This window comes from Chaetodon trifascialis, chromosome 11 (assembly GCF_039877785.1).
Source record: "Chaetodon trifascialis isolate fChaTrf1 chromosome 11, fChaTrf1.hap1, whole genome shotgun sequence".
Lineage (NCBI taxonomy): Eukaryota > Metazoa > Chordata > Actinopteri > Chaetodontiformes > Chaetodontidae > Chaetodon > Chaetodon trifascialis.
In genome coordinates, this window is record NC_092066.1 from 14,835,737 (window position 1) to 14,862,467 (window position 26,731).

Below are 26,731 nucleotides of genomic sequence, written 5' to 3' on the forward strand. Positions count from 1 at the left end.
ACCATCCTGGATCCAGGTTCGCACCACTATATGTGCACCATCACGTCTCACCTTGCATTGAGCGAGCTGGTTGCGGTGGGCCATTTCTCTCAGCTTACACAGCGTGGTGTTCTGCCCATCGATCAGCTGGTACAGCTCCTGGGCCTTCAAGCAGAATAAATTACAGGTAGGAGCACCTTCTCAAATACAGGTATCATCTGGTTGCTCACCTACTACTTAATGTAGAACAAACACTCACCTCTCTGTCTTTGGTGCAGTTGGACTCGGTGAGACCCTGAATGGCTCTTTCCTGACTCTGAGCAGCTTGACGGATTGAACGCAGCTCATTCTCCATTTCGTTCAGCTTCTCCTGCAGCTTCTGTAGGTGGAAACAGGCATCACTGTCATCAGATGTGAATTTATCAAACACATACAAATGTAATGCGCTGTTCTTATGCACCATACCATGTTGTTGGCCTCGCTCTCGTGGATCTTGGCCTGCAGGGATTGGACCTGGAGCTGGGCCTTCTGCAGCTCGCTCACGCACTGACCGGCCGCACACTCATACTGGTTCAGTTGACTCTGCTGCTCCTCAACGAGGCTCTAATGTAAGACGTTCCAAGTTATAAAAAAACAACTGGCTACATCCGTTAGCTTGCTCGGTCTTCTGACCAAACACAGCTGCTGAATTATTTGCGAGGAAGACATTTTGTTTGTTTCAAAATCATAAAATATACAGAGGCTTCAGGCCGCGTAACTTTGACAGCGGATTGTGTAATATGTGTACAACATTTTAGAAACTCTGCTTATTCATGTGTGCAGGGAGAGAGAGGCTCTGAAGTGGTGTGAGAGCGTCTGCATGCATGAGTTAGCACGAGTGAGTGCGCTGGAAGTGCTCTGAGCCACTATTATCTTTACATAACCAGCATATAAATGCTTTCACTGACTAGAGGCAAGGACATCATGAAGATACGCACATTCATTCACCAAGCTTACGGTTTAATGTAGCTGAGATTTAATTAATATGTATAGATTTTTCCAGTATTTTCTAATAAAGGCGATTATGTTAATATATCATTTAATAGCGTTATGCCACTAGCCAACCACTGTTGAGATGACAGGGTGGTCTGACATTGCGTGGATCACTTTGCCTCAAGGGCTGCATGAAAATAGGCCAGTAGTGGAGTCACTCTGTCTTAATGTCTCCCCACATCTAACCTACTTCAGTCAGCAGCCTTGGCTCCAAGATCACACACTCCTATAAGGGAGAACATCTAATTCTGAAGCAATACACACCCTCAAAAAACTACTGCTGAGGATTATACTCTTGAGGAAGACAGATGTTTAACACTGCGCGCACACACAGATACACACTCGCAGAAAATCCTGAGCTACAACAAACTAGTTGCTAACTGGAAAAACTGGGTGCCTCTACTGTGTCTGCAGGCTGTGTTGGAAATCACTGCAGATCCTCAGCTTCCTGGAGTCTTTAAACCCACAACCATTTAATTATATAAGCAACTGCATATCAACTTTTTAAGTTTAAACTCACTCACATTTAAACTCACTAATTTGTCAAAAATGCCTGTGCTTTTTTTGTTTTATATGCTCTATGCTTTATTGACATGACTAATGACCTCTTTGTGTGTAGGTAATTGGGCCATGTCATGTGTGACAGCTTACCCACACCTGACTGCTCATGTAATGTATTCCCACACACAGACAACTAAGCACACACACAAATACACATATGGCACTGGAGCTCATATCCTCCTGGGTAAAAGCTTGTTGGAGAAGCTGTGGGCAGGATTTAAGTGACTGACAGTTGGATTATCAGGCTAACTGAGCTAAAAAGTGGTGAGAATAAGCATCTTGTTGGCAGGCTGCACTGTTTGTCCATCAAACATCAAAGCCTGTTGGGCTGGTTCGCTCACAGTGCTGAAAATGCTGCAAATTTTCAGTGCATAGGCAAAATTCTCTACTCTAGAGTGTCATCACCCTACAGCAGTAAAATCCTTGAATTACAGCAACATCACCGTCCTCGTCAAGGTTTTATACCTGATGGGGAGGCGGGGGAGGATACTCTTTGTACAAATCTTCCAATAATTCTTCCATGTCAGCCAGGTTCAGAATCTCATCAAGCCCGACATCGAGCCTGATTGGAGAGGTCTCAAGCTCAGGTGTTGGCATGTTGTTGTCTCTTTCTCCATCTGGAGTTCCATAACACATTCCCAGAACAGGATCAGGGAAGCCCAGCCTCGCGCCTCCATTACTGGAGCTACGTCGGAGCAACACCGGCAGCTTGCTCCCCTTAGAGCTCTGGACTGGCCGGTGAACAGCACAGCTCTGCAGCAAACAGAGGGCCAGAGAGAGGCTGGGTCCAGGTGAGGCTTGGCCGTGAGGGGCTCCCATGTGCTCCTCAGAGAGGGAGTCAGATATCCGGTCATCTCCTGGTTCCCTGGGGGACCTCAGTGGCCCATCTGTTATGGCTCCAGGCTGAATGTATTCCTCGGTTGTCTCAAAGGATCCTACAGAAGGGCTGGAGCTGGCTCGCCCAGCCAGAGTGCGATCACTGTCTGATGTCCTCGAGGGGTCCTGAGAACCAGGGACCAGAGTTATAGAGGAAGGGGCTTCTGAATCCTCCACATTTTTTCTTTCTTCTATTCCGTGTGCACCAGCTCCCACTCCTCCAGTCACACTCCCTCCAATAACACTGGCTGAATATCTGGTTGATGGCCCACAGGAAATACTCCGCGCCAGCTTCCTGGGCACCTTGCAAACAGCTTCATAGTCAGAGTCTGCCACCCGCAAGTAGGAACATCCCCGACACCTCCTGGGAGTGCTGGGAACACAACGATGTGAGCCTGCAACTGTGACCTCTGCCTCCAGACCGGCAGAACACTGAGGGTGGTGGTGGTGACAGTCCAGACCGTCATCCGCCCAGGACTCATACAAAGAGTAGACCAGGTCATCCTGGAGCAGGGCACAATACTTTGCATGGGTGAGACCTGAAATGTCCACCATCCCATCGCCTGGTCCTTCATTACCTCCAGTTAAAGTCACAGCCCCCTCCTCTGAGTTTGTTTTCCGGTAGAGCCCACCGATGCACTGCCTCAGCCGATGTTTCTCCTGCAGGAGCCGCTGCAACCTTTCGATGGACAGGGCCTCCACTCGGGCGATCACAGTGTCAAAGCGGTACATGCGGTCCAGCATGAAGGTGCACTTAGAGCACGCAAATTCTCCTCTGCCATCCCGGGTCAGCTCCTGTCCGAGAGCGTGAGACAGCAGCACCTGCAGGTTGAGCTTGGCAGTGGGGTGGAAGATCCATCGCCGCTGGTTACCACAGAGCTCCCGTCCACAGATGCGACACGTCTCCTTCATCTTGAGATCAAGCATTCCACAGGCTTCTAACTGCTGTTTACTCCACAGATGCGTGGACACCTGAAGGACACCTGAATCCTTATGGCCACTTTGATTCAGAAAAGAGCATAATGTTCAAGTTGCATCAGACTAAACATGTGCTTTTAGAGAACAATAAAAGCCTTTTCCAGCTGAAATGGTGTAAAGCTCCCAGTGACATCAGTCTTTACAATGGCATTAAATTCAATGGCTTAACAATAAATAAGATGAGGTAGACAAGAAGAAGACCATGCTTGTAGAGAACAGTTGCACATGCGGTTTTTGGCAGGACAGAAAACCATGAGGTAAGAACAGATGAGCAGATATCGTGAGCATCAGCGCAGAATCACCATTCATTTGCTGGAGGTGCAGGTGCATCGGGAATATGGCGCACACCCCCACAGATGAAGTCCGGTGAATGTCTCAACAGTCAGATGCAGTATTTAACTGTATGTCGTCCTCGCGCCATCACCATACCGCTGTTTCGCATTTCCCAACGGCGCCGCACGCGCCTCTGCACCATCAGTCGGCTGTCACGGACACACGAGCCGCACCGCACGCCGTCAGGTTTACCATGACCGGGGATAGGTAATAATCCTGCTAGCCTTTACACGGACACAGAGCGGTAACGTGCGTCCTGGGACAGTCCTCTGAGTCTTTACCCGGTGTCTGTGTCCGAAGGAAGGACTCTCCATTCAGTTCAGAGCATTTAACGACATCTAGAGTGGCGGACACGCGCTCACCGGGCTCGGTGCATCGTGCAGCCTCAGATCCTCCGGGAAGATAACGATGTGGCTGCCTGAACCAGACCTGCAGCGGCGGAGCGCACCATTAGGAGAATGGAGGGGGTGGACAAGCCCGGTGCAGCCATACAGAAATGCTCACGGTTTAATATCCACCATGATTCGGATTCCGAACGGCTGTTTTTTTTTTTAAATTAAAACACATAATTAAATGTAGAGCCAGCGAATATCAGATGTATTTTAGTTTTTTGGGTGAAGAGACAGAGTGGTGTTCCCCCGGGAGTGTGTTACTTCTTCCTGGCCGGTTTACTAAGCTCTGCTCGCCTGACTGAACAGGTGAAATGCTCAGTAACATGGTAACATTAGTGACGCTCTGTAAAATTAAATGTAACTGAGAGCGAGACAGATCTACTCTATTCTCTTTCATCATAAAGTATAGTCACTGCATGTTGTACAAGCTTTACAATGCATGTCAATATGTAAGCATTCTTATTATAAGATATTATAAATTGCAGTATAATCAAAAGATTTACGCATTACTGTTACTACAATTTACACTATATAAAATTACTGTGTGTGATAAAATGATGATCTAATATTCTCTTTTGTCCAATATCCATTCATAATCTGTGTTCAAGAAACTGCAGCAAACAGCCAAACATACAGCACAATGTCAGGCTTTCAGTTAGAATTATGCTATAGAGCCACGTGTCTGTCTCTCTCTCAGACACACACACACACACACACACACACACACACACACACACACACACACACACAATGGGAATGGTGCACGTTACTTAGATTTCATCAGACCACAGCAAGCATTTCTTAACTACAAAACAGACCAGTGTCGTTGATCATTTTCATTTCTATTCTATTTCTGTTCATTCTAGGGTCACCATTGTTAGTATTTTATCAGGTAAGAGGCTCTGCGGAGGAAACACAAAAGGATGTTTTCCTTTTGTGTACACACAATGACCACTGAGCAATAAAACTGGTTACCAGGATGACACATATGTACATAAATTAAAGACCGCTGCCATGTGGTGAGGTAAAGATTGCCTGAGGTTACATACGAAGATGAACTTTGAGGCCATCTTCATGGCAGCAGCATAACAGAGTCGATACTTGACAGATGATCATTTGATAATGAACAGTTTTCATATACGAATGAACTGTTTTGGTTACAGTGTCATCACTGTTGTTATGATTGCTGTCTGTTAAGTAATCAGCAGGAGCAGAATGAAGCATTTTTAAGACGTCATGGTTTTCCTTTCATTTAAATTTGTCATTATATAAAGCGTACTGTTCCAATCATACTGATGAGATGGTTTTGGTCCTTTAACAACACCCTCATCAGACCAGTGTAACTTGTGTCATGCTAAGGTTTGTATTTCGTGTTGCCATGGTGCAGATATTTCAACAATGATTTGACTGTGGTAGCAAAACAACCAGGTCTTTCTCATGCATTTCACTGTGCGAGTTCATCCCTGCTGTGACCACAATTTTTGTTTTCCCGAGGGCACACAAACAGATGGTCATGCTGTCACGCTGTGACTTCCCTGCAGATATGCAGTGAAAAACTCCCTATCGACAGCCGATGTGCTTTCATCCTCAAAGTACCTCTATTGCTTCAGGACAGAGTACAGATCCTGTACATCCTCATTAATGAGTGTCAGAGTTGTTGGACCTTGTGTCTGCTTAAGGGTCTTTGATTGCTGATTATTTGAAGGATAATTACTGGGCCTGAGTTATTTTTATCAAAATCAGATGTTTGCTAGAAGGAGGCCACCCACAGCTGATAACACATACGGGAACAATACAGCTGAATAATAAGTCTGGACATGATATGTCTTCTTTTTGACCAGGTGTTTTGTGAAGTTGAATACTTATAAACACAAACAAATGTCAAAACCCTGGAAACATCTGTGTTAAGAGCTTTCATTTCATTTTTTCCCGCCTCCTCCTCTCTCTCCAGACATAGATTTTGATCTAAATGGATGTGGTGTCTGGGGAACCAATTAAGAGCTCTTATGGGGGTTGCCTGTCTGAAACAACACAACTTGATATCAGCGTTGGGGTTGCTGAGCACTTAGAGGTCAACCTGACCTATCGACCACCCGGCTGAAACCAGACCCGTTAAACTGCTAACCAGCAAGATGCCTGCATGAACACACGCACGTATGCGAGATGGCACCTCATGGGAATGTGCACACATCTCACATGATCTCTCCAGCTACAGTTTATGTCTTTGCTGAAGGACTTAAATTGCTAAAAAAAAACATAATGAAATTATTCCACATTGAGAATAATTTAAGGAAAAAAAGAGTAATTCACAAAGTACAGCAAACCATTTTTGTTTTAGCAATATTTGCAATAGTGTTCCCTTAAATTCTTAAAATGCTAAAATATGTTTACCAGCCCACTAGCCCACTGCTCCCTCAGTGTGTAGCTTTGATTAGATTGTTTCAGTGCACATTCATCTGAGCAGGCAGCCTGCCTGACGAGTACATTTGCATCTTTCACCCATAACTGATTTACAAGTTAAAACTGCTACACAGATACCTTAAAAACAAAACACTTCTTCTCAGAAACTCACCCGACAACAAACATGTTTGCAACAAATACTGTGTTGCATTCAGGCTACGACCAGATAACATGAAGTAGCACTGCACAGCAGCATCATGATCAAAAATAAAGCTAACTATGGCGGTCATGATTGAGAATTTGCAGAGCTACAAATTGAACTATAAGTGGTAAAGAGCATCTGTGAGTAGATGGAGCTGACATCAAGGTAATGGTCCTCTTCCATTTGTAGCCTCATTATATATCAGGAGAGAAATGTGTCCTTGGGGATGTCAGTGCCGCTAACGCCTGTAAATGTAATGAGTTTCTGGCACTTTGTATGATGAGATTAAAGCCTTTGAAAGATGATCTGTACTTTCACGGGAAGCCTCACATGATACTCCATCCACTGCAGTTTAACAGTCATCTTTTTGCATCATGTTTCTCGCCTGAGTTTGCTGGCTTTAGAGGAAAGTTCATGAACACATTTCTTCATCGTTTGCCAATCAGCCTGGAATAAACCACCCTCGATGACTTGCGAAACGTTTAGGGGTCGCATTGCACAAAGTTCCAGCTCACCGCAGGATGTTTCACAGGATGTTTCACTTACTTTTTGTCCTGACATTGTGAACAGTGACTTCTTTCAGCTATGGTCTAACGATGCTTCTGTCTGATGTATAATGTATAATGTGCAACATTTCGAATTGTGTACTATTTTCAGTGGCAAAACAAAAGCAAAATGTTCAAACTTTGATACCTTTTGCAGGTTCTGTGTCACAACCTCCTTTAACTTTACAGTGAATGAAAAGATGCTGGTCATATCACACATTGTCTAAACCCTAGATCTTATAAACTATAGGTAACTTGAGAAAAACAGGTTGCAATTTACAAATTATTCATGTATGTGTCATATTTTCTCTACAGTTTGACAGATCTTGTGTGAAAATGCTGTCGCCTCTCCATTAGGAGGCAGTCTGTCTGACATGAAACAATGACAACTGTGATGCTGTTCTGACACTTAGTGGAGAACTCTATAATGACATGTGAGGGATGATAAACCAAAGTTGTTTTAAATGCCAGAATGAACAGCCCACATTTTATCCATGCTCTAGTGTTTTTTAAATAAACATACAGAGCTGCACATACCTGCATCTCCTGTTCGATGCGCAGTCTCTCTTGACCAAGTTCCTCCTGATAAAACTGCAATAGAGGAGACAGAGTTTAAACCTACTGTATGCACTAATCTAAGAATTAAAAAATATATATATTACATGCAAGTTTAAGATTAAAGAAACACATACAGAAACAGGAAAGAGAACAAAAAAACTTCAGGGAAATGCTTCATGGGTGTGTCAATACTTGCATTCATGCGCACCTGCAGTGTGAGTGTTTGTTTCAGTTGCTGTGCCTGCAAATAGCGCTTGTGACCAACATGAATAGTTGTTAAAATGAGGTTTAGGAATGTCATGCATGCTGCTTCAGGAGCCTCTTTCTAGAATAGAAGTCTGACCAGAGGAGACATGGTGGTCCAGAGGAATGCGGTGTCATTAGAAGGCTGGTACAAACTGTGAGGGGTTCGACTGATATACTCTTAGCATATACATCGGGGATAACTCGCTGATGAAAACACATTTAACATTGCGGTATGCATTTGCTAACACAATCGAGAAACGACCTCTAAAAGGATGTTAAATGTTAAGAGCAATTTTAAACACAAATAATAATGTGTATATACCTCCACATCCTTGTCCTTCTGCAGCAGAGACGAAGACAGCTCCTGAACCTGTCCCTCCAGCTCTCCCACCCTCAGCGTGAGAGTCGTCTTCTCTCCACTCAGCTCTGTGATGAGGGCGTCCTTGGATCGAAGCTCTTTAGTCAGCTCCTCTATTAACCTGAACAGACAGATAGCACGTTGTCAGTGAGACAGAGAGGTGGATTTGACTTGTTTGATATCGCTGGCAGCTGAGCAGATTTCAGTGTTTTGCACCTGTCTTTGGTGGTGTTGGAAGGAGACAGGATGCTCGGAGGCCTCTCATCCTCTGGGATGTCCTCCATGGGGATGTCTAGGGAGAGGAGGGAAGCATGGGAGTGTGATCCAGCCAGCGAGGCCATCCGCTCAGCCTCGCTGCGTGCTAGCTGGGCCTCCTGGAAATACGCACACACATGCACAGAATCAGTTATGATGTGCAAATCTGAGTCAGTTTCAACTCTGGAAGTATGAACAGACGAACCTCCTGCAGGAGCTGAATCTTGGTCTCAAGCACTTGCTGCATGTGGTCGATTTCCTGCTGTCTCTCCTGACATCGTCTCTGCAGCTCGGCCTCATTGTGATTGGTCAAGCTCTCTGCTGTTGTGCTGTACAACAGGGAAAAAGGCAAGTAAGAGTCAGACAGTTCACACCCACAAACAAATGTAGTCAAAGGGGTCAGTATCAGAACATGATGGAGACATTAGTGAGAGCCAAGAAATAACATGATGTCATCACTTTCCTGTCTGCTATACGGGGCTCATGGGATACCCAACACCCATCCACTTATAGCAGAGATTAAGTAAGCTGCCCCACCCATGGTGTAGGCTTTTATCTTCATGGCTAATGCCAACATTTATCCCTGCAGAAGTGTCCACAGTGTGGAAGTGGTGACAGGCTTGATGTAAAGCACTGGATGCAATTTGGCAACCAGATGTGAAGGTTTACTGGTGGATGTGTTTGTGGTATCACATTCAAACGAAACTGTATGTGCAGGAAACATGAACATTTTCAGCTTACTCGTACTCGTACATAAGCGTTTCCCTCACTCCTTTGGACTCCAACTGTGCAAGCATGTGTCTTTATCACGTCGTCAGTCAACAACACTACCCCAGAATTTCTGCTCCCAGAATGGCACACGCCACTCTGTCGCCATGAGTCCTGTTCTGGACGCTCTCTACATACGTTTTTATCTCTGTCCACCACATGCAACAGCTCAAATAACTGGGATATTTTGAACCAGTCTGAGTAATGCAAATGTCTGTCTCATGGACAAATGGCTTTTATGTGTGGTGGTGAAGACCTTCACCCCTAAGTGCCAGCCATTCAGCAAGAAGTCAGAAGGAAGATGATTCAGTAATCTCAGTCTGTCAATAGTACAAAGAATATTCAACACTGTCAGATAAGGTCGACATATTATTTATGACACTATTAACAGATTGCAGATCTGTTTTTTTTTATAGCTTAGGTTCAATACTACAACCTTAAGCAAAGCACAACAAAGAATCCCCTTAGCTGATCTAGAGTTGAGCAGAATTCATCACTTTTCCCAAACAGATCACAGGTAGTTAGATTACCATTAACATCTGCTGCAAACAATTCTGTGGCGACAACTAGAAGCCTGAACATGTGCTGTAGAAGCTGCAAATCCGCCTCACTGTTAGGTAGGAGAAAAGCAGAATCAAAGTTGTGTAACAATAACCACTTTACTGTCAGATCCATCTCTGCTGACGCAGTGCAGCAACAAAAATAGAGACCAGTAACGAGAGTCAATTAATCCTTTCCAAGAGTACTAACAGTTGGCAAATGATGAACTATTAAAGGTCAACAATCCTGACCTTTAAGCAGCATCTCTGCCCATTTCAGCAACAACACAAGGCCAACTGTTGTGAAGTGTAAGCCATATAGAGTGAAAACGGAAACGCCACTAGGCTGCAAATCCAGGGAGAATCCGCCTTTGCCTACGTTGCCTATGCAATCTACTAAGCTCCCGCAGCGATTCCTGCAGGTGGAGGAAGACATCTGAATCAACAGTATCAAACACTTTCCCTGTCTTGACATAGACATAATCTCTATCAAACAATACTTGCGTTTCTCTCACAAGACATGAATATGTTGTAAAGAAGATTTTGAAGCTTCTTTTGTGAAACTGAAAGCTGTTTTTTTTTTTTTTGTTTACCCGAAGAGCACATTGTTCAGCAGGGTGGATACTCAGTATCACGGCTGCCTCAAGCAGAATCTCACAGTTAAAGGACTCCCTCATCACCATGTCACATTTATAACACCAGCATTTTTACAGCCTGTCTACAATAATCCTACATGAGAGTTTTGTAACATGTCAGGTGTTTAAGCTGTGGGTTGCATTCGTCCATCCATGAAAGTTTGTGTGTGTCCATTACGTGCGTGTGTGTGTTGTCTCTATCAGCTGCTGCATGACATATGAGCTGTTAGAGATATGAGGTGTTACCACAGTTAAGACAGGGCCGTGTAGGCAGCCAACACCCATAGATGGAGGTGCATCTGCGAACCAGCACACACTACGTACTGTAATAATCAAAGTCTATATGAAAACAGACTGTTCATGGAGGGTGTCTCAATAAAGATAGGCTGTCGATATCAGCCTGCCTTGGCTGCCATTCATTACTGATGTTAAAGAGCAGAAGACACCTCTTACAGTGTGACATAAAACAGTCACTGATTTTCAGTTAAATGAAACTTTGAGTATTTTTCAAACTGGACCCTATTTTGCTTGTTGTGTGTGTTTGTTTTTGCCACTAAAAGGCTCAGATTATTACTATTAGTGTCTGACTGCATTATGTAAAAGACCCTTCAGAGAAATGAAATGTCTTTCTTATCTGTAACAACAATCTGAGCCTGTCAGCGGCAAAAACAAGCACTTAGTGGAAGTACTTTGACGGCACACAATTGCCCGGAAGGATTACATTGTAGCCTGTTTCATGTCTGTCAGCTGCAGCGCTCTCGCTCTGTACTGGACCAATTAAAAAGATTATTGTCCCCATTAGTCACTTAGACACAAAAAGATGGGGAAATAGGGTGCCTAAGTTTCCCTGTAAGTCAACTGTATCGACTGTATATAATTAGGGACAGAAACTGTTTGACACCAACATTCATATTAACAAACTGGAAACCTTTATGTTCACACATTAGTAAATAAACATGATTAATGTTTGTGGACTTACAGGGCTTTATCCAGAAGCTGCTGTTTCTCCTGGAGCTCCTGCTTCAAGCTCTCTACTTCCACCTTCAGCTCGATGTTCTGCAACAGATGAAAACATCTAAGGTCAATCAGTCATCATCAGCATCATCATCATCATCATCTCCACCCTCAGCAAAAAGATCTTGTCACAGTTAAATGACCATTTGTAACTACGCTGCAGTATCTGTGGGATTGGATGGTGGCCAGTGACTATAACATGCCTCTTAAAGTAATTGAGAAGCCCTTAAATATTGAAATATTGGCAAATTGATGGGGATTTTTTACATTTTGTAAATTCTGCAATTTCATAAAGACATGAAAAACTACAAAAAATATTTTTGTCCAATGTCATACTTGCAGACGTACTACACAATAAAAGCACCTAATTTTCAAAACAAAACATGCCAAATGTAGTTTGTCGATAAAGCTGCCACATTTGGTTTGGAACTTCCAACAGCTGGTCAATTATTAGGATCTTGTAATTTTGTGCCCTTTAATTTTCATCAGGTCATCTATGTGAAAATCAGGAGCGAAGTTTAAATTTTGCAAACAACTTCATGAGAAGACAGTAAACTCTACAACACCTGTGCTTCACCCATGCAGGTGTTTTTGCTTAACTCAGGATTTTGTGGGCTACAACTTCACTCTGTGGAAGGTGAAATCAGCCTGAGAACAACATGTTTTATATGTGGCCTGGAATGATCTTATTTCACGACACACATTTTGACTTGTCACCGCAGGAAAAGCACAACTGTAATTGATAATATTAAAAACATTCAATTCCATTTTGGTGAGCTAATTCCAGCATCCTGGTATTGCGAATGCTTGCTTACCTGGAAAGTTAGCCAATTAAAAAAACTGGTTTCACCTGTGTGTTTCCTTCTATGGCAAGTCGAAATGTCTGCAGTGAAAAAGGTCTATTTTACAATGGAAACAGTATATATATTGCAGGAGGAGAACCAAATCAATTTTAGGACCCTGCTGTACGTAAACGAGGTAATACAGGGATCTCATCATTGTGTGTATAGCGTGTCTTCCTCTCTCTCTCACATCATCACATCTCTTCATCTCACCCTCATCTCTCCGTCTCTGCCGTGTGAATCAGGGCTGGTGGGTGTTGTGTATCATCAGTACAGAACATCTGACCGTGCTGTCATGGCTGGTATATTTAGAGCTGGAGAATTCAGGGCAGCTCAGATACTCAACCCTGAGGCCAAAGGCTAATATCCACAGTTTGTTTACCTGCTGGGGTCCGCAGGGGACGTTTTAGGGCCAATCAAGGCTCTCACGCTGGGCTAGGGGACAGAGGATTTAAACAGTGGGAACGGAGGGGCTCAGTCTTTCCATTCTGACCACAGAGAGGACAGTTAATCTGTCTGTCTGTCTGCTGGACTCAGATCAGATAGCTGCTCTCAATCACCACAGTGAGCCTACAGCTTGGTTCATGTTCTACTTTCTCTTGTCCACCATTTTGGTTTAGCTGATGTCTCTCTCTTGTCCTCTCTTTCTCCTTCCTGTCTCTGTTTTAGAAATGTTTTGGTGCCTCTTCATGCAGGTCCAAGTCTGCTGACCTTCCTCTGTCCCTGCCAGAGAGCTTTATGTTGCTGACACTCACAAAGAGCCAGGCTGCACGTGCACCAAGACTCGCAACCTGAAATCTACCCGTGGACATTTTCCTGAGAGGCAACATGAGGGTTCATCACATGCACACTGCTGGTTAGTACACATGCATACGTGCTGCACACGTGACCAAAGCACATAGTACTACTATACACATACTGGTCACATCCAATCAGAAAGTAAACAGGAACAAAACCACAGTCTGAAGATATGATGTGACGTTAGCTCTCTTTTTGAGATTATAATTATTTTGGCTCATGTTAATATCACTGCTTTCTAGAGCGCAAGGAGATCTATTCAAATGTCTTCCTTGTTGCTTGGTTTTAAATTACAATGATAAAAAAAGAAAAACAATGGAACAAATGTTTGGTGCTACTGATTGATAAATTAAACAACTAAATGAACATTAAAATTGTTAATCAGCTAACCAATTATCTGACTCATCTGTCAGCAAAATGACAATTAATAAAATTTTTTATTTAGACAAATTCATAACAACTCAATTATAAAGTCAATTAATGACTACAGCAGCAACTAGAACTTGCGCAGCATCTGACCAGGCACGTGCTCTGCACAGCTAAAGAGGATGAGGGATTGGCCTCAATGCTTTTATGATAAATAATGTAACACACCAGTAAGAGGAACATGTATTCCTGTGTGTGTGTCATCAGCTTGGCTTACGGTAAGAGAGACATTTTCCCATCTTGAAAACAGCTCTCTATATTTAGACACCCATCACAGCGCACCTGCTATTCTGGCCCCTCCTGGCCTGTCGGGCCTCAGCAACAGATCCCCTAATAACCAGGCAGTGCAAGAGGATGGGGATGGCTGCACTTAAAAAGACTGACGGGAATGTCACCCATAAGCCAAACACACCTGTACCATCACCTACAGGTGTTATCATGTACTCTAAATTCACCTATTGACGGCTCACTTTGAAATACTCCTTTCTAAAGCATTTACAAGCTCTGGTAGTATTACTTAATATTAGTGAAATATGCCGTTTTCAGTGCAAGATGCTAACATATATAATGATTGAATTCACTAATCAAGTTACTGTTCTATCATTTTGTTAATACAATGTTCTGAAAAACTGAAAAACTGACAAGTTTTGCGATCAGAATTCCTCAAACTACAAGGTGACGTCCTAAAATGGCTTGTTTCAACTGACCGAGAGTCCCAAAACCAAACTTATTTAGTTTACTGTCAAATAAGATGAAGAGAAGCAGCAAATCCTCTAAACTGAGAAGCTTAAATTAAGGAAGGTTTCGTTTCAGCTCTGCACTGACAGCACTGACTGCACTCACAGTGTAGTGATGAACAGACATGGCTTTAATGTAACGAAGCATGTGGTGAAGACAAACATTAAATCTGTGTACTCAAGCCTGCTCTATAAATAGAGTCTCCAGAGCTCTGAGATAGATCTCTATGTGCCCAGGACCAACACACCTAGTCTGTACTGTATTACACTGAGGACGAGATCACTGCCACTCTGTCATGACACTCAGCCAATGCAACAACAAGCAGCTCAGATCAGAATTTAACTAGGAACGAAGATTTAGTCGCCAATAAAAAAGCGATTAGTCTGATTAACTTTCAGCCACACAGAGTGAGAGATTGTGAAACACAGGGATTCAAATCCACTTGGATTTCTCTATGACGTCGGATCAGTTTACTCAATCACAGCCGGTATGCAGTAATTGTGAAAGATGAGTAGCAGGGCGCTCAGGTTTTGTACGGCCGGATCGAATAGCCACTTAGTTTTTCTCATATCAAAGAGTCGTTGATGAACAGTTGGGATTTGGAATGAATGGAGAAAGAAGGAGATGACTTTTAAACGGCGGCTGGCTCGTGTAGACAAACAACAGCTGAACCGGGTCACCTTATTGTAGGTGCATGCTTTGCACGCATACATGCAGAGGCATGTACATGGACACGCACACTGAGAAACAGAATGCAAAAGCCTACAAATATAAACATGCATAGAAAGGACACGCATAGAAAGATTATTATCATTATCCATTTTCTGTTGCAGCTGTTAATTGGTCAGCTGTTTAATCTACAAGATCGTGCAATAAGTTCCCAGAGCCCAAAGTGACATCATCATCATCATGTCAGTTGTTTTGTCTCATAAGTCCAAAAACCAAATATATGCAGTTTATAAAGATAAACAGTGAATCCTTACATTTGAAAGGCCTTTTGCCTGATTACACATTTATTGAATAATCACAATTATTTTCAGTTCAGTAGATCAATAAATCAATTATTTCAGTGCTAATTTCGTAAAGCCAGGCATACTATTATTGAGTTTCAGTGCCAATAACAAAACAATACATCTATCAATACCTTACTTATAACATTTGTGACCTCAGCACTCCTGATTCAGTCACATTGCATTCCCCGAGGAAGCCCTGAGGGAAATATTTTGGACCTGTTATATAGCAGTATACATCTTCAAAGGTATTTTGCTGTCTCATAGATGAGATGATAAAACTTGGCAGGGGTGAACATTTAAATCCAATATTTCCACCACGGGCATCAGTGCTGTCTGGGCCTGTCAAAGCTAGAGCTGCACAGAGTAAGAGTGAAGGGTAACGGTCTGTTGATTTAAACTGGTTTCACCCCAGGCAAACATTTTATTGCTTTGGGGAAGAAAGATGGAAACTTTGAGATCACAGAAAACATCTGAAGCTGCAACCTGCTGCTGAAAAACAGGTAAATAACATAGTTTTTTTCCCCATGTTTGTGCCATGAGTGCTCTGTGACATAATGTACAGACACAATGATAAAAGAGGGGTGCATCTCCCTCAATACTGAATCCAGTACCTCACCTCAGGGTATTTTACCAAGTACTGATCCACTTCCAGTGCTCTCTTCATTCCAAATACATTATTTTTTAAATAAAGTAATGAAGAGACTCCTGTGGGAATAAAGATTCAGTCAGTGGCCCACTGTGACTGCGCTGTGGATCGGTCATGAAGTGGCCAACATCTAATCTGCTTCATAAGGTCAGCATTAGCAGCAATACTGATCCAGTGGATCTGTTTTTGTACATCTGTGGATACAAGACAAAGAAACAAGAATACCAATCTGACCAGAGATTTGATGTCAACTTTCAGCACTTTCACATGTTTGATACTTGCAGGCACATTTCAGCCTGTACCAAAAAAAGTAATGAGGGTCAATACCCGGCCCTGCTGATGAAAGCTGTCACGATAAACCTTCAAGGCCTTTTGATGAGATTCCGTTATTGATTCACGGGTGTATCTTATGGGATCTCTGCCCAAAGTTGCAGTGTAATCTAGTTTAGCATATCTGGGCTGTTGGGTAAGACTAAATGTACACTCTTTCTTAAGAGCATAACACCCCAGTGTGAGACAACAATGCACAGCAATACAGAAGCCCTGAGCACACACAAACTGCATCAAAGAGAAGCTCAGGGGCAAAGAGCTTGTTAATGAGTAGTATTTCACGGGGCAGCCATACCTAAAAACAGGCACTTGGGAAAACAAACACATGGCAGGTCACAACCAGATCAGTGCGACAGCTGGGTTGACAAACAGTGGAAGTGGCTCAGTATAGCAGCTCTCCAGGATAACATAGCTGTATACTAGCATGATAACAATCACCTATTATGATTGACAAAGCCATTAATCACCTACTCAGTGCCAAATCCCTCAACAAAAGTAAAATCAATGATTTTGATCATTTGCTGTCAGTGAAATGACCCTTGGCCCCTGAAGAGCGGCTCCCCACACCGCTTTAGATTAGATTAAATTAGATTAGATTCAACTTTATTGTCATCGTCAGAGTGCAACACAGAGACAACGTAATGCAGATTAGCATCTATCCAGAGGTGCAAATCATCATTATATCCAAAATAAAAATATAAATACATGTAAGTAGTGCAAGTGGCATGAAGTATAAACAGTATAGTATAGTATAGTATAGTATAGTATAGTATAGTATAGTATAGTATAGTATAGTATAGTATAGTATACTGTAGTATAGTATAGTATAGTATAGTATAGTATAGTATAGTATAGTATAGTATAGTATGAGGTAGGTGCAGCCAGTGCAAGTAAAAGTAGTCCCACTCATCATCCCATTCATCACCCATCAGTCAGGTTTCCATTCAACTCCTCACGCTCGATGAGAGGCGCCCTACTCACCGTACGGTAGACATCCTCACTGCTCTCCTCGTACTTCTGCTGGATCCTCTCTTCCAGGAAGTAGATGCGGAGCTTGAGGCTGAAGTTCTCCTTCTTCAGGTCATTCAGGTGCTGTGACAAAGTACGGTAACCGTTAGACATGACCGTCAAAGACCGCCGTCGACGCTTGACATGTCCGTGATAGGTCAGAAATGAAAAGTCGTCTTCGACCTCTCCGTATGGAGGGGGAATACGGAGTCCATTTCAAAGGACAGCGACTGTCAAAGCATGTCCTTGTGTTTGAGTCTGGTAACCATTAGACTACCTCCTTCTCCAAAAGAGCATAATGTAAAAAAAAAAAAAAAAGAAAAAATTATTTACAAAGTGGCATCCTAACCTCTACCACACACTAAAACTAGCACATTCACACACACACACACACAGCACTCTCACACACACACACACACACACACACACACACACACACACACACACACACACACACACACACAGAATCTATTGGGGTGTTTGCAGTGCAGAGGGCAACTCTGCTGCCAAGGCAGTCAGAGATGTGGCCACGGCAGCTCCATGGTGTTCTGGCCTGTTAGGGGACGGGACAGGAGCTTATTTTACAGGAGGAGACATCCCTGGAATCCCAGACTGCCAGGGGAGATGTGTGGAGGGGGAGGGGGGGCGGAGGGAGGGTGTCGGGGGAGGTGCTGTAAGAGGCTCAGGGCTCACAGGCAGTTGTGATATGAAGAGACACCCCCCCCCCCAGAACAGGAGTGCCAAAAGGAACAGACAGTGACATGCAGAGGGAGGAGGGGGTTGGATGTGAGTCCATTTCTGCCCTTTTCATTCTGTCTGTTTCCTTTCAGATGCATTGTCCCGTTTAATCACGACCCTCTCTGTTTTTAATATATTTTTGAGTGTGGAGGTAGATTCCCATTGACAGCTCAGACCACTGCAGACTGACTGTTACATAATCACGACAGTGACTCACTTTCATTTAGTCTCTACTGAAATTAGGGACATGACAGTCTCAGTGACATTTGTTTAATTTACTTTGCCATTTTTCACTTTTTTAATAACTCTCTCCTCAGGGTGCTAATACACTTATATTTTGAACTTGCAGTTTGGTGGCAAGTGCAAATGAATATTTGAGTCTGTTGGATGTGAACCTAGAACTGTTCGCTAACATGTTAGCAAAAATAACTTAATGGGTGATGACATCGTATCTGGGCTGTTTTGGTGTTTTTTTCCAACTAATTGAGCTTCTAACTTTTTTTTTTGCAATTTTCTGTCTGTTGTTACATTATCATCATATTCATGAAGATGATGATTTCACAGCAGTCCCATGCCCAACCCTGAATTTACTATATACCTATGATAGTTGCATAAAACTAACCAGCATGGGAAGGCAGAGGGGCTAATGGGAGCGGGACAGACAGGTGAGTGGAAAGAAGCTGGATGAAACAGGAGACCTGGGAGCTGTGAGCCACAGTGCTATTAATAGGGAGGTGTCCTGAATCTCACAGACCGGTGAATCCCTGAATGTCCCTCAGAGAGATGAATGAACAGGAAGAAAATAACAGGCAGGCTCCACTAAGTCTTTCTGATGAATAGGAATTTATGTTTCATATAATATATATGATAAAAAACCATAAGCTTGTCTAAACTTGATTCTGATGACAAACGTCTGGAACAAAGAGCGTCAATAATGAAATGACTCAGACATGTAACTAACACAGTTACACCATTATTAGTGCTTGATGGTGTTTAGTGAGTGTGTCCATTAAAGTGTCACATTACGTGCTGTTGCTAAATAATTCTGACCAAAGATAGGAGAGGCGCCAAGGGGAGTCTCCACATAACATTAGGGCTGACATCATGTACACTCTGTGTCTTTAAACTCCACTCACACACAGACACACACACACTGTTCAGCTTGTCATCAAAGATAAACAAATAGGAGTGAATGTGTGCAAACATGTGCATGCAGTGTGTGTAGAAATGTGTTTATTTCAGTGTAAAAGTGACACATCCAAGAACTGGCAGCCCTCCAGCTTTGAGTGGGGTGCTGCCTTTCACAAAGTAACTTCAGCTTTCATGACTTGTTAGTGACACCTCCCATTTTAACAGGGCTCAGCAGCACCTCCAGAATAACATTAGAAGACTATCAAGGGGAGTTTTCAGTGACTGTTACAGCGTTTGAGTTTCACTCTGATCTCGTGTGTCTGAAACATCGACAGTCTTGGAGAGGAGCGCTGAGGCGTGCATTGAAGTTTATGAAACACTGTGCAGCACTCTGGGTATTTACTTGTGTAAACTGTTTAACAAAGAGCATAGGCTGCAGACACTGCAGCTTTGATACTTAAAGGAATATGTTGTGAGAAATATACTTTCTTTCCAAGAATTTGAAGACAACATCTATAACACTTTCATGCTGGGGGCTTAATTACGAAGCCATTGCTGGGAGGCAATTAACTTAGCATAGCATAAAGACTGGAAACAGGGGGAAACAGCTAGCTTAGCTCTGTCTGAAATTTAAAAATCCACCAACCGAAGTGCTTAAGGTCACTAGTTATCATGTTGTATGTCGTTTCTTTCATTAGAACACAAACAGAAAACAGTAGCTACCTGAATGTAACTCCAGTTCTATGAGTACAATGTGTAGCCCTCTAACAGGATTCACTGTTGGTTTGTCCTCATATGGCTCCACCCCAGCACCTGAGAAAGAATTGTGTACTCATCACCCAATCAGGGGGTAGCACCCTCCCCCTATAAAACCTCAGTGCATGCATTGCTCTCAGCGAGACCAGCAGGATAAGATGGGCTAGTGGTAAGAGGGGTACGCACGTACTCATGGAAGTGGAATTACATCCAGGTAACTATTAACAAACTTTACTATTAGTTGAAACTGAAGGCAAAGACTTCAGGGATAAGATGTACTCCCAGCTGAGCCTGGACCAACACAACCAAGTTCAGAGTAGCAACAGCAGTCCAGCAGCTGAGCGACATCCACCTGCGTCCCGACTGGACTGCAGCCACACCACCAAAAGCTGAATGCCATGGTAAGCAATCCAGTCTGCTCCAAAAGAGATCCCCCCCAAGACACTGCATCAAGCACTGAATGAGGCACAAAACTATCAGTCATGTCCATGAGGTCAGACACAAAGATCCTGCCGTTTGCAGGGATTCTGTGCCTTGCTAAAGTACACTTTACTAGGATAAATCTGAATTTGAATTTGGGTCAGTAATGTTCGCCTTGTCATCACAACACCCTGCTGCCAAACATCAAAAGGCATATTTAATACAGCCTTTTTGTAAAATGCAACTGGCCCAATTATAGTGCAGCAGAGACTGATGAGAAATCCTAAAGTGGGCCATCATGCAGCCAGAGGCAGACTTTAACCACCGGAGGGTTCAGGGTGTTTTCCATCTCACATCATTAGCTGCAGGTGTTCTCCTTTTCTGTATAGTAGTTCAAAAAACATATACTGCACAGTTTGGACATGAGCATGAATTTCTGGATTAGACACTCCTGATTTTCTCAACATTGAGCGATCTGTTCTCAGAGTGAGGATACTGCATCAAAGCAGCTTCTTGTAGGAAGACATAGAGCCAGAAGATGGCACTGTAGAGCAAATTTTCACTGGGCACATTATAGCTTATGAGAGCATCATCATGTCATCATACTGAAGGACAAGGAAGTGTCACCTAGCCAGAGCTCGATGAGAAATCCCAATAAAAACCTCACCTGTTCAAACTCCTTGAGTGTGTGAAGCTGAAGAGGAGGAGAGTTGTCTGTTTCATCGCTACACAGATCTAAGCAGAAAAAAAAAAAAATCATGGAATTAGCAAGCCATGTCAGCGATTTATGTTTTCACTTAAGCCTAATAGTTGTTTTTATTTTTTGTGAGAGCTACACACCTGTCATGTGACCTGTGATCTTAGATGACGTCTCCTCTTCCACAGCACTGTCCAGAGAAACAAAGTTGCCGTGTCAGCACGGATAACACACACACACACACACACACACACACACAAAGAGAGAGAGAGAGAGAGAGAGAGAGAGAGAGAGAGAGAGAGAGAGAGAGAGACTGATAAATAAGCATGTGAAATCAAACCCAAAGTCCCAAAGTAGCATATCTGTCACAACATTTCTAGAGCTATCATATCAAATGAGCTTTGTGGTCCTGAGAAGCAGCTGGCTCCTCTAGAAATGAAAAAGCCACTTAGATCTATTCACCATAACAGCATGATCTCATTAGCACCTCTGTGGGGAATTGGGGGTCATCAGGGAGACCCAGCAGGGGAGAGGAGAGATTGGAGAGACAGGAGGAGCAAGTGAGGGTCAGAGTTCATCCGAGCCTCTCAGGCCTTTAATGCACCCAACTATGTGCTGTCTACCAACCAAAACTAACGGGGCTTACATGACAGATGCAATCAGCTGAATCCTTTTTCCCTTAACAGGTTATAAGCAAAATATTAAGCATGTTGAATGATTTGCACAAGTGAATTCCTTGTACACTATAATAAAACACTGCCTGCTCTGATCACAACATAACAGTAGCTTGGTAAGCCTACTATTTTGCCTTCTACTACCCCTGCTCAGACAGCGTTTAGCTCTCCCCTTTCCAGCCGCTACCATGTAATCATCTGACAGCTGCTCGGTCAGAAAATGTAAAGACAGTTGGTGCATGCCAGAGGTTTATTAGTTCACCAGGTGGATAAATAGTCGACATTCTGTATTATTGGTGGTGGACAGGGTGTCATAATCACATTTCACTGCTGGACAAGTATCTGTGGGATGGTCCATTTATGGTTACAGTGTGAGCCTCTGTATGTAGGAGGGATTTGGTGATGCAGTAACCTACATATGGCACACTGCACGCTGTGGGGGGACTGCCATCACTCAAGCAGCTGTTACACTGTATTTAATGCATAACGAGGGTTGTGATGAGTAACTGTTAACACGTTATGGATTACTGAAAGTCATGCATTCAGTCATTTACACCTTAGGCTACTAATAATATGTGCCTCCCGGGCACTATTGCCCAACTGGGGCCTTTGAATATTTGTATCGCAATGTCCACTTGTGTAAAGTAGGCCAAAATTACCTCCCTGAAGCGCTTACTTTTCCATAGATTTCATCAGAAAATCATTTTATAAATGCATTTGTACAGACATCCGGTGCAATGTGGCAATCAGAGTCAAAATTTGCATCGCCAGTGGCCTCAATAGCTTTAACCAGCGATTCATGGAGCATGCAGATGGCTACTGTATGTGACACAGCCACGTCTTGTGTGTGGAAACGGCCTTTATTACATCGGAGGCTGCGCGACTGAATCATTGACTGAAATGAAAAGAGACTGAAAGCAACTATGACAGAAAATAACGGCACTGTAACCGAAAGAGGGTTTAAATGAGCCGGAACCACGGTTTATCTGCCCGGCTCGCGTTTTTTAAAAAATACCCACAGAGCGCTACAGTCTTCCGCCGCGGTGTCCCCCCGCACACAATCACCTACATGCCGCCCTACCTCTCAGTCTCCCCCCAGATTTGCTCTGGCGACGGTGAGCTCCAATCCATATAGACTGCTCCTTTTGTCAACGGGCATCCATGCCGGTAAGCCGCTGCCTTCAAATCACCCGTCCATTATTCATTTTTAGAGAAAACACAACCGCACAGGAGCACGTTAATGCGCGCGGTCGACGCACAGCACAGCGCGCAGGTTTGGAGGGGGTGTGTGAGGATGCGCGTCCCGATAAACGAAAGCAGGGATGTGACTGAGCCCCCATCCCACAGAGCAGAAACCCTGCTGTTCGGCCAGCCCATTATCAGATGAGCTGAGAGGAAGAAAATGATGTTTAGAAAGGAAAACCGCTTTCTGAGGATTCATCCTTCAAGATAAGAATCTGGACGTTTCCTATTTTCACTGAAGATTGTTTAGTACAACCACAATCGTGTTGTTTTCAAGGCAGAATGCAGCCTAGCCCACTGCTCCAATTTTCTCTGAGACAGAGCATTGGTCATGTTGTCATGTCGTCTTGCTCTTTATGCACTGACTTAATATACAGCCTCTCCTGTATTTATAGACTGAATTCTCTCTTTTTTCAGACAAATGTCCATTTTCTTTGAGCTACAGTGCCCTCTGAGGGTTTATCAAAATGCAAATTACCAGCAGCTGATAATCAGATATGATCAAATAACAACAAGTAATATTTGTTTTCACTGCAAACAGAAAGCGCGTGGTTGCAGATCATTTCATCCCATATCATAATAATCATAGGGCCTCAACACTTACTTTGCTTTCTATGGATGCATCCTTTAAAATAATACACCGGGCATCCAGTGATTTACCTACAATCCCTCTCAGCTGTTATCTGTAGCAAGTTGCAGGGACTGCTCTTCATATCAAGCCAAAAGCGGTGATCTGCTCTAAAAGAGCAGGGGGATTAGGGGGACACAGTTAATAAGATTATCTCATTGTTTGCTTTAGCAGTCAGTAACTGTGAGAGGGTGGTTAGAGGGATACAGCTTGTGCAGTCAAGTCAACGGCAACAGGACTACTGTGAAAGCTTCCCTCAAAACACACCAGACAGCATCGTCCCAACAGAGCTCATTCTGAGCTTGTGGCAACAAACATGAACCTGAGGGCTGAAGTGTCATAACTCTGAGATAATAAGGAGGCCAAAACTATCAGAGTCACAGAAATATTGCAGTTTCACATTTACATCTTCAGAGGAAAACCAGCTGGTTGACACTTCTTGAACCACCACATTCATCTTGACTTCAGAAAGGCTCCTGGGCTCCTCTCGCTGTATCAGGTATGGTGACGTGTAGCTTATGGGGACATTTTTACCATAGCGCCATCTGCTGGGACAGTGGTTGCCATTGTGGTTATTACTCACTGCAGTGCTTGGTGGATGTGTGTGCGCTGAGCACACATCCACATTTATCCTGGTGAAGATGAGGGTAAGATATTTTTAATGTTTAAAAGGGTTCATGTTCAAACATCCAACAACCAAACTGTCACCTGCTACTGCTCATTCTTATGTCAGACAGCTAGTTGGTAGCACGGTGGCACAAGTGGTAACACTGTCGCCTCACGGCTAGAAGGTCCCCGGTTCGAATCCCACTGTGGGCGCTGGTGGCGTGTCCTCCACCATGCCTTGGTGCCTGCTGCTCGAGGAAAAAAAGGGGCCTTTCTGTGTGGAGTTTGCATGTTCTCCCCGTGTTCACCCGGGGTTTCCTCCGTAATAACCCCCACTAAAAACATGCAAGAAGATCACCACCTGAGGTGACGGAGAAGTGCTGGTCCCCGGGCGCAGGCGTCAGCGTTGCCTTGCAGCTGGCAGCCCACCGCTCCTGGTCTGCCACGGAGGATTGACAGATCGAGGATGGGTCAAATGCGGAAAAAACTAATTTCACGGAAAGCATGGCGTGTAGTGCAACTAACACCTGTGTGATGTGATTAATAAAGTACGTTTCTCCTCCTTCTTCTTCTTCTTCTCCTTCTTCTTCTTCTTCTTCTTCTAGTTACTTATGCCCCTCATTTGATCAGGCTTAGTGTGATTTAAAAAAAACAAACATACATACAGCTGTCCATGTTTATGACAGTGGTGTGTAGGAGAACAGAAACAGGAGGGACACCAAATTGCAGAAAGTACCAATTCTCGCATAATGTTGCTTTAAATAGTTAATGGTTCGCTGTATTTTTATTACAGCGCTGTAGTAGTTATGCTTTAAATCTCACACACAAAATAAATAATTCACCTTTCGCACCAGAGAGTTCACCCTCTTCCTGTCACCCTCCACCTCCTCTCCTCTCTCTGAAAGTCAAATCGAAGACAAGTGCTTTAATATCAGGTGAATGGATTCTTAATTCATCACTACATGATTGTGATAACAAGAAATAAACTGATACTTGCCTTTTCCATATACGGGTTCAGACTTCATATTGCCCCTCCAGCTCCTCTCCTCTCCTTTTCTGCTCATTTCATATCTCACATCTCTATCCTTGCACAGCATTTTCTCTTCTTTATTCGTCTTTTTGTGTATCTTCTCTAATTGTTGCTTCTCTTTCTTCTGAAAAACAAATGACAGACAAAGGGGATCAATAATAAGAAGAGAGTAATAGTGAACAGATGTGCTTTTCATCTGTATCATTCTGACAATAATATCAAAGAGGAGAGTTCACACTTCCTGTTGCCCTCCACCTCCTTTCCTCTTTCTGAAAGATAAATGATGACAAGGTTAATTATAGTTTCAAAAATTAAAATGATTTATTCATAACTACATGAAGTGTGATAATAAGAAATTAACTGATACTTTTCTAAGGATTCAAACTTCATGTCTCTTCTCCTCTCCTCTCTGACATCACACTCCCTCTATGCAGAGACCCCGCCTGAGTCATGGTGCAGCAACGACACAGTTCTCACCAGGGTGTGTGATCGTTTAACCCAAATTCAAGTTAATACGATTCAGTTTAATTCAATTCTAATCAATTCAAATCCATGTAAATCACTTCAGTTCAAAATGAATCCGATTAATTTAATTCAAAGCAATTCAACTACATTCATTTGAAAAAAATTCTGTTCAATTCTCTTCAAAGAAATCCACATAAATTCAATTTACATAAATTCCTCTTGTTCAATCCACTGAGAAAAAAATGAATTGAACAAAAACCTTATCTGGAGACTTACCTTCAGGTTCTGCAGCTCTCTGCGCCACCTGCTCCCAAACAGATTTCTTCTCTTCATCAATAGTCGCATCATTTCAAAGGGTCAGCAGGTGCCTCGGGATGGTTAGAGGAGCTCGTCTTTGAGAGTTGTCTTATGTTGATCTTTGTAGGATCATCTGATGGCACACGAGAGAGAGAAGCTCCCAGAGGTCAGAGCGGTAAGGGGAGAGACAGAGCAACGGCAGGAGGAAGTGTTCTAATCTCTCTCAGTCTTCCATGAAAAACACTTTTTGTTTCCTCTCCCCTCAGTCCACCACTGGCTACTGATATTTTCCTCGGCCCAGACATTATGTTTCCACATAATAATGTGATCATTGAATCAATCTCAAACATCCCTCTGTCAACATTTTGGTCTTTGTTGATATAATTCTTAGTTATGTGGACGAATGCTTAGTGCATGGAGCTTTTTCCACATATAAGATAGAAATGGAGGTGAATAATCAACTGAGGACATTTTTTTTCCAGAAGTATTTATTAAAATCAGGCTACTCTGCAGCTTCTTTTACATCTTCTTGATACATTTGACTTTTGACAGCTGTTGCAGATGCACTACATTAG

General features: G+C 43.2%; 1 protein-coding gene across 9 annotated transcripts in view; it reads right to left on the reverse strand.

Moving 5' to 3' along the window:
* LOC139339401 (myomegalin-like) overlaps window positions 1-23,214 on the reverse strand; it is a 43,483-nt gene extending 20,269 nt beyond the window's left edge. For 7 of the 9 annotated variants that reach the window (XM_070974998.1, XM_070975003.1, XM_070975002.1 and 4 more), the window contains exons 1-4: window positions 2,038-4,157; window positions 445-582; window positions 239-358; window positions 52-144 (exon numbers count right to left, since the gene is read on the reverse strand). In XM_070974998.1, coding sequence (XP_070831099.1) covers window positions 52-144; window positions 239-358; window positions 445-582; window positions 2,038-3,375 — 1,689 coding nt within the window. In that variant the 5' untranslated portion in view covers window positions 3,376-4,157. Of the gene's footprint in view, window positions 1-51; window positions 145-238; window positions 359-444; window positions 583-2,037; window positions 4,164-7,835; window positions 7,890-8,424; window positions 8,582-8,676; window positions 8,835-8,920; window positions 9,045-11,636; window positions 11,714-17,445; window positions 17,557-21,184; window positions 21,253-21,357; window positions 21,405-22,969 lie in introns of those variants that run through there. The other 2 variants (XM_070975004.1, XM_070974996.1) reach the window with 2 other exon arrangements.
* Window positions 23,215-26,731: the final 3,517 nt, after the last annotated feature.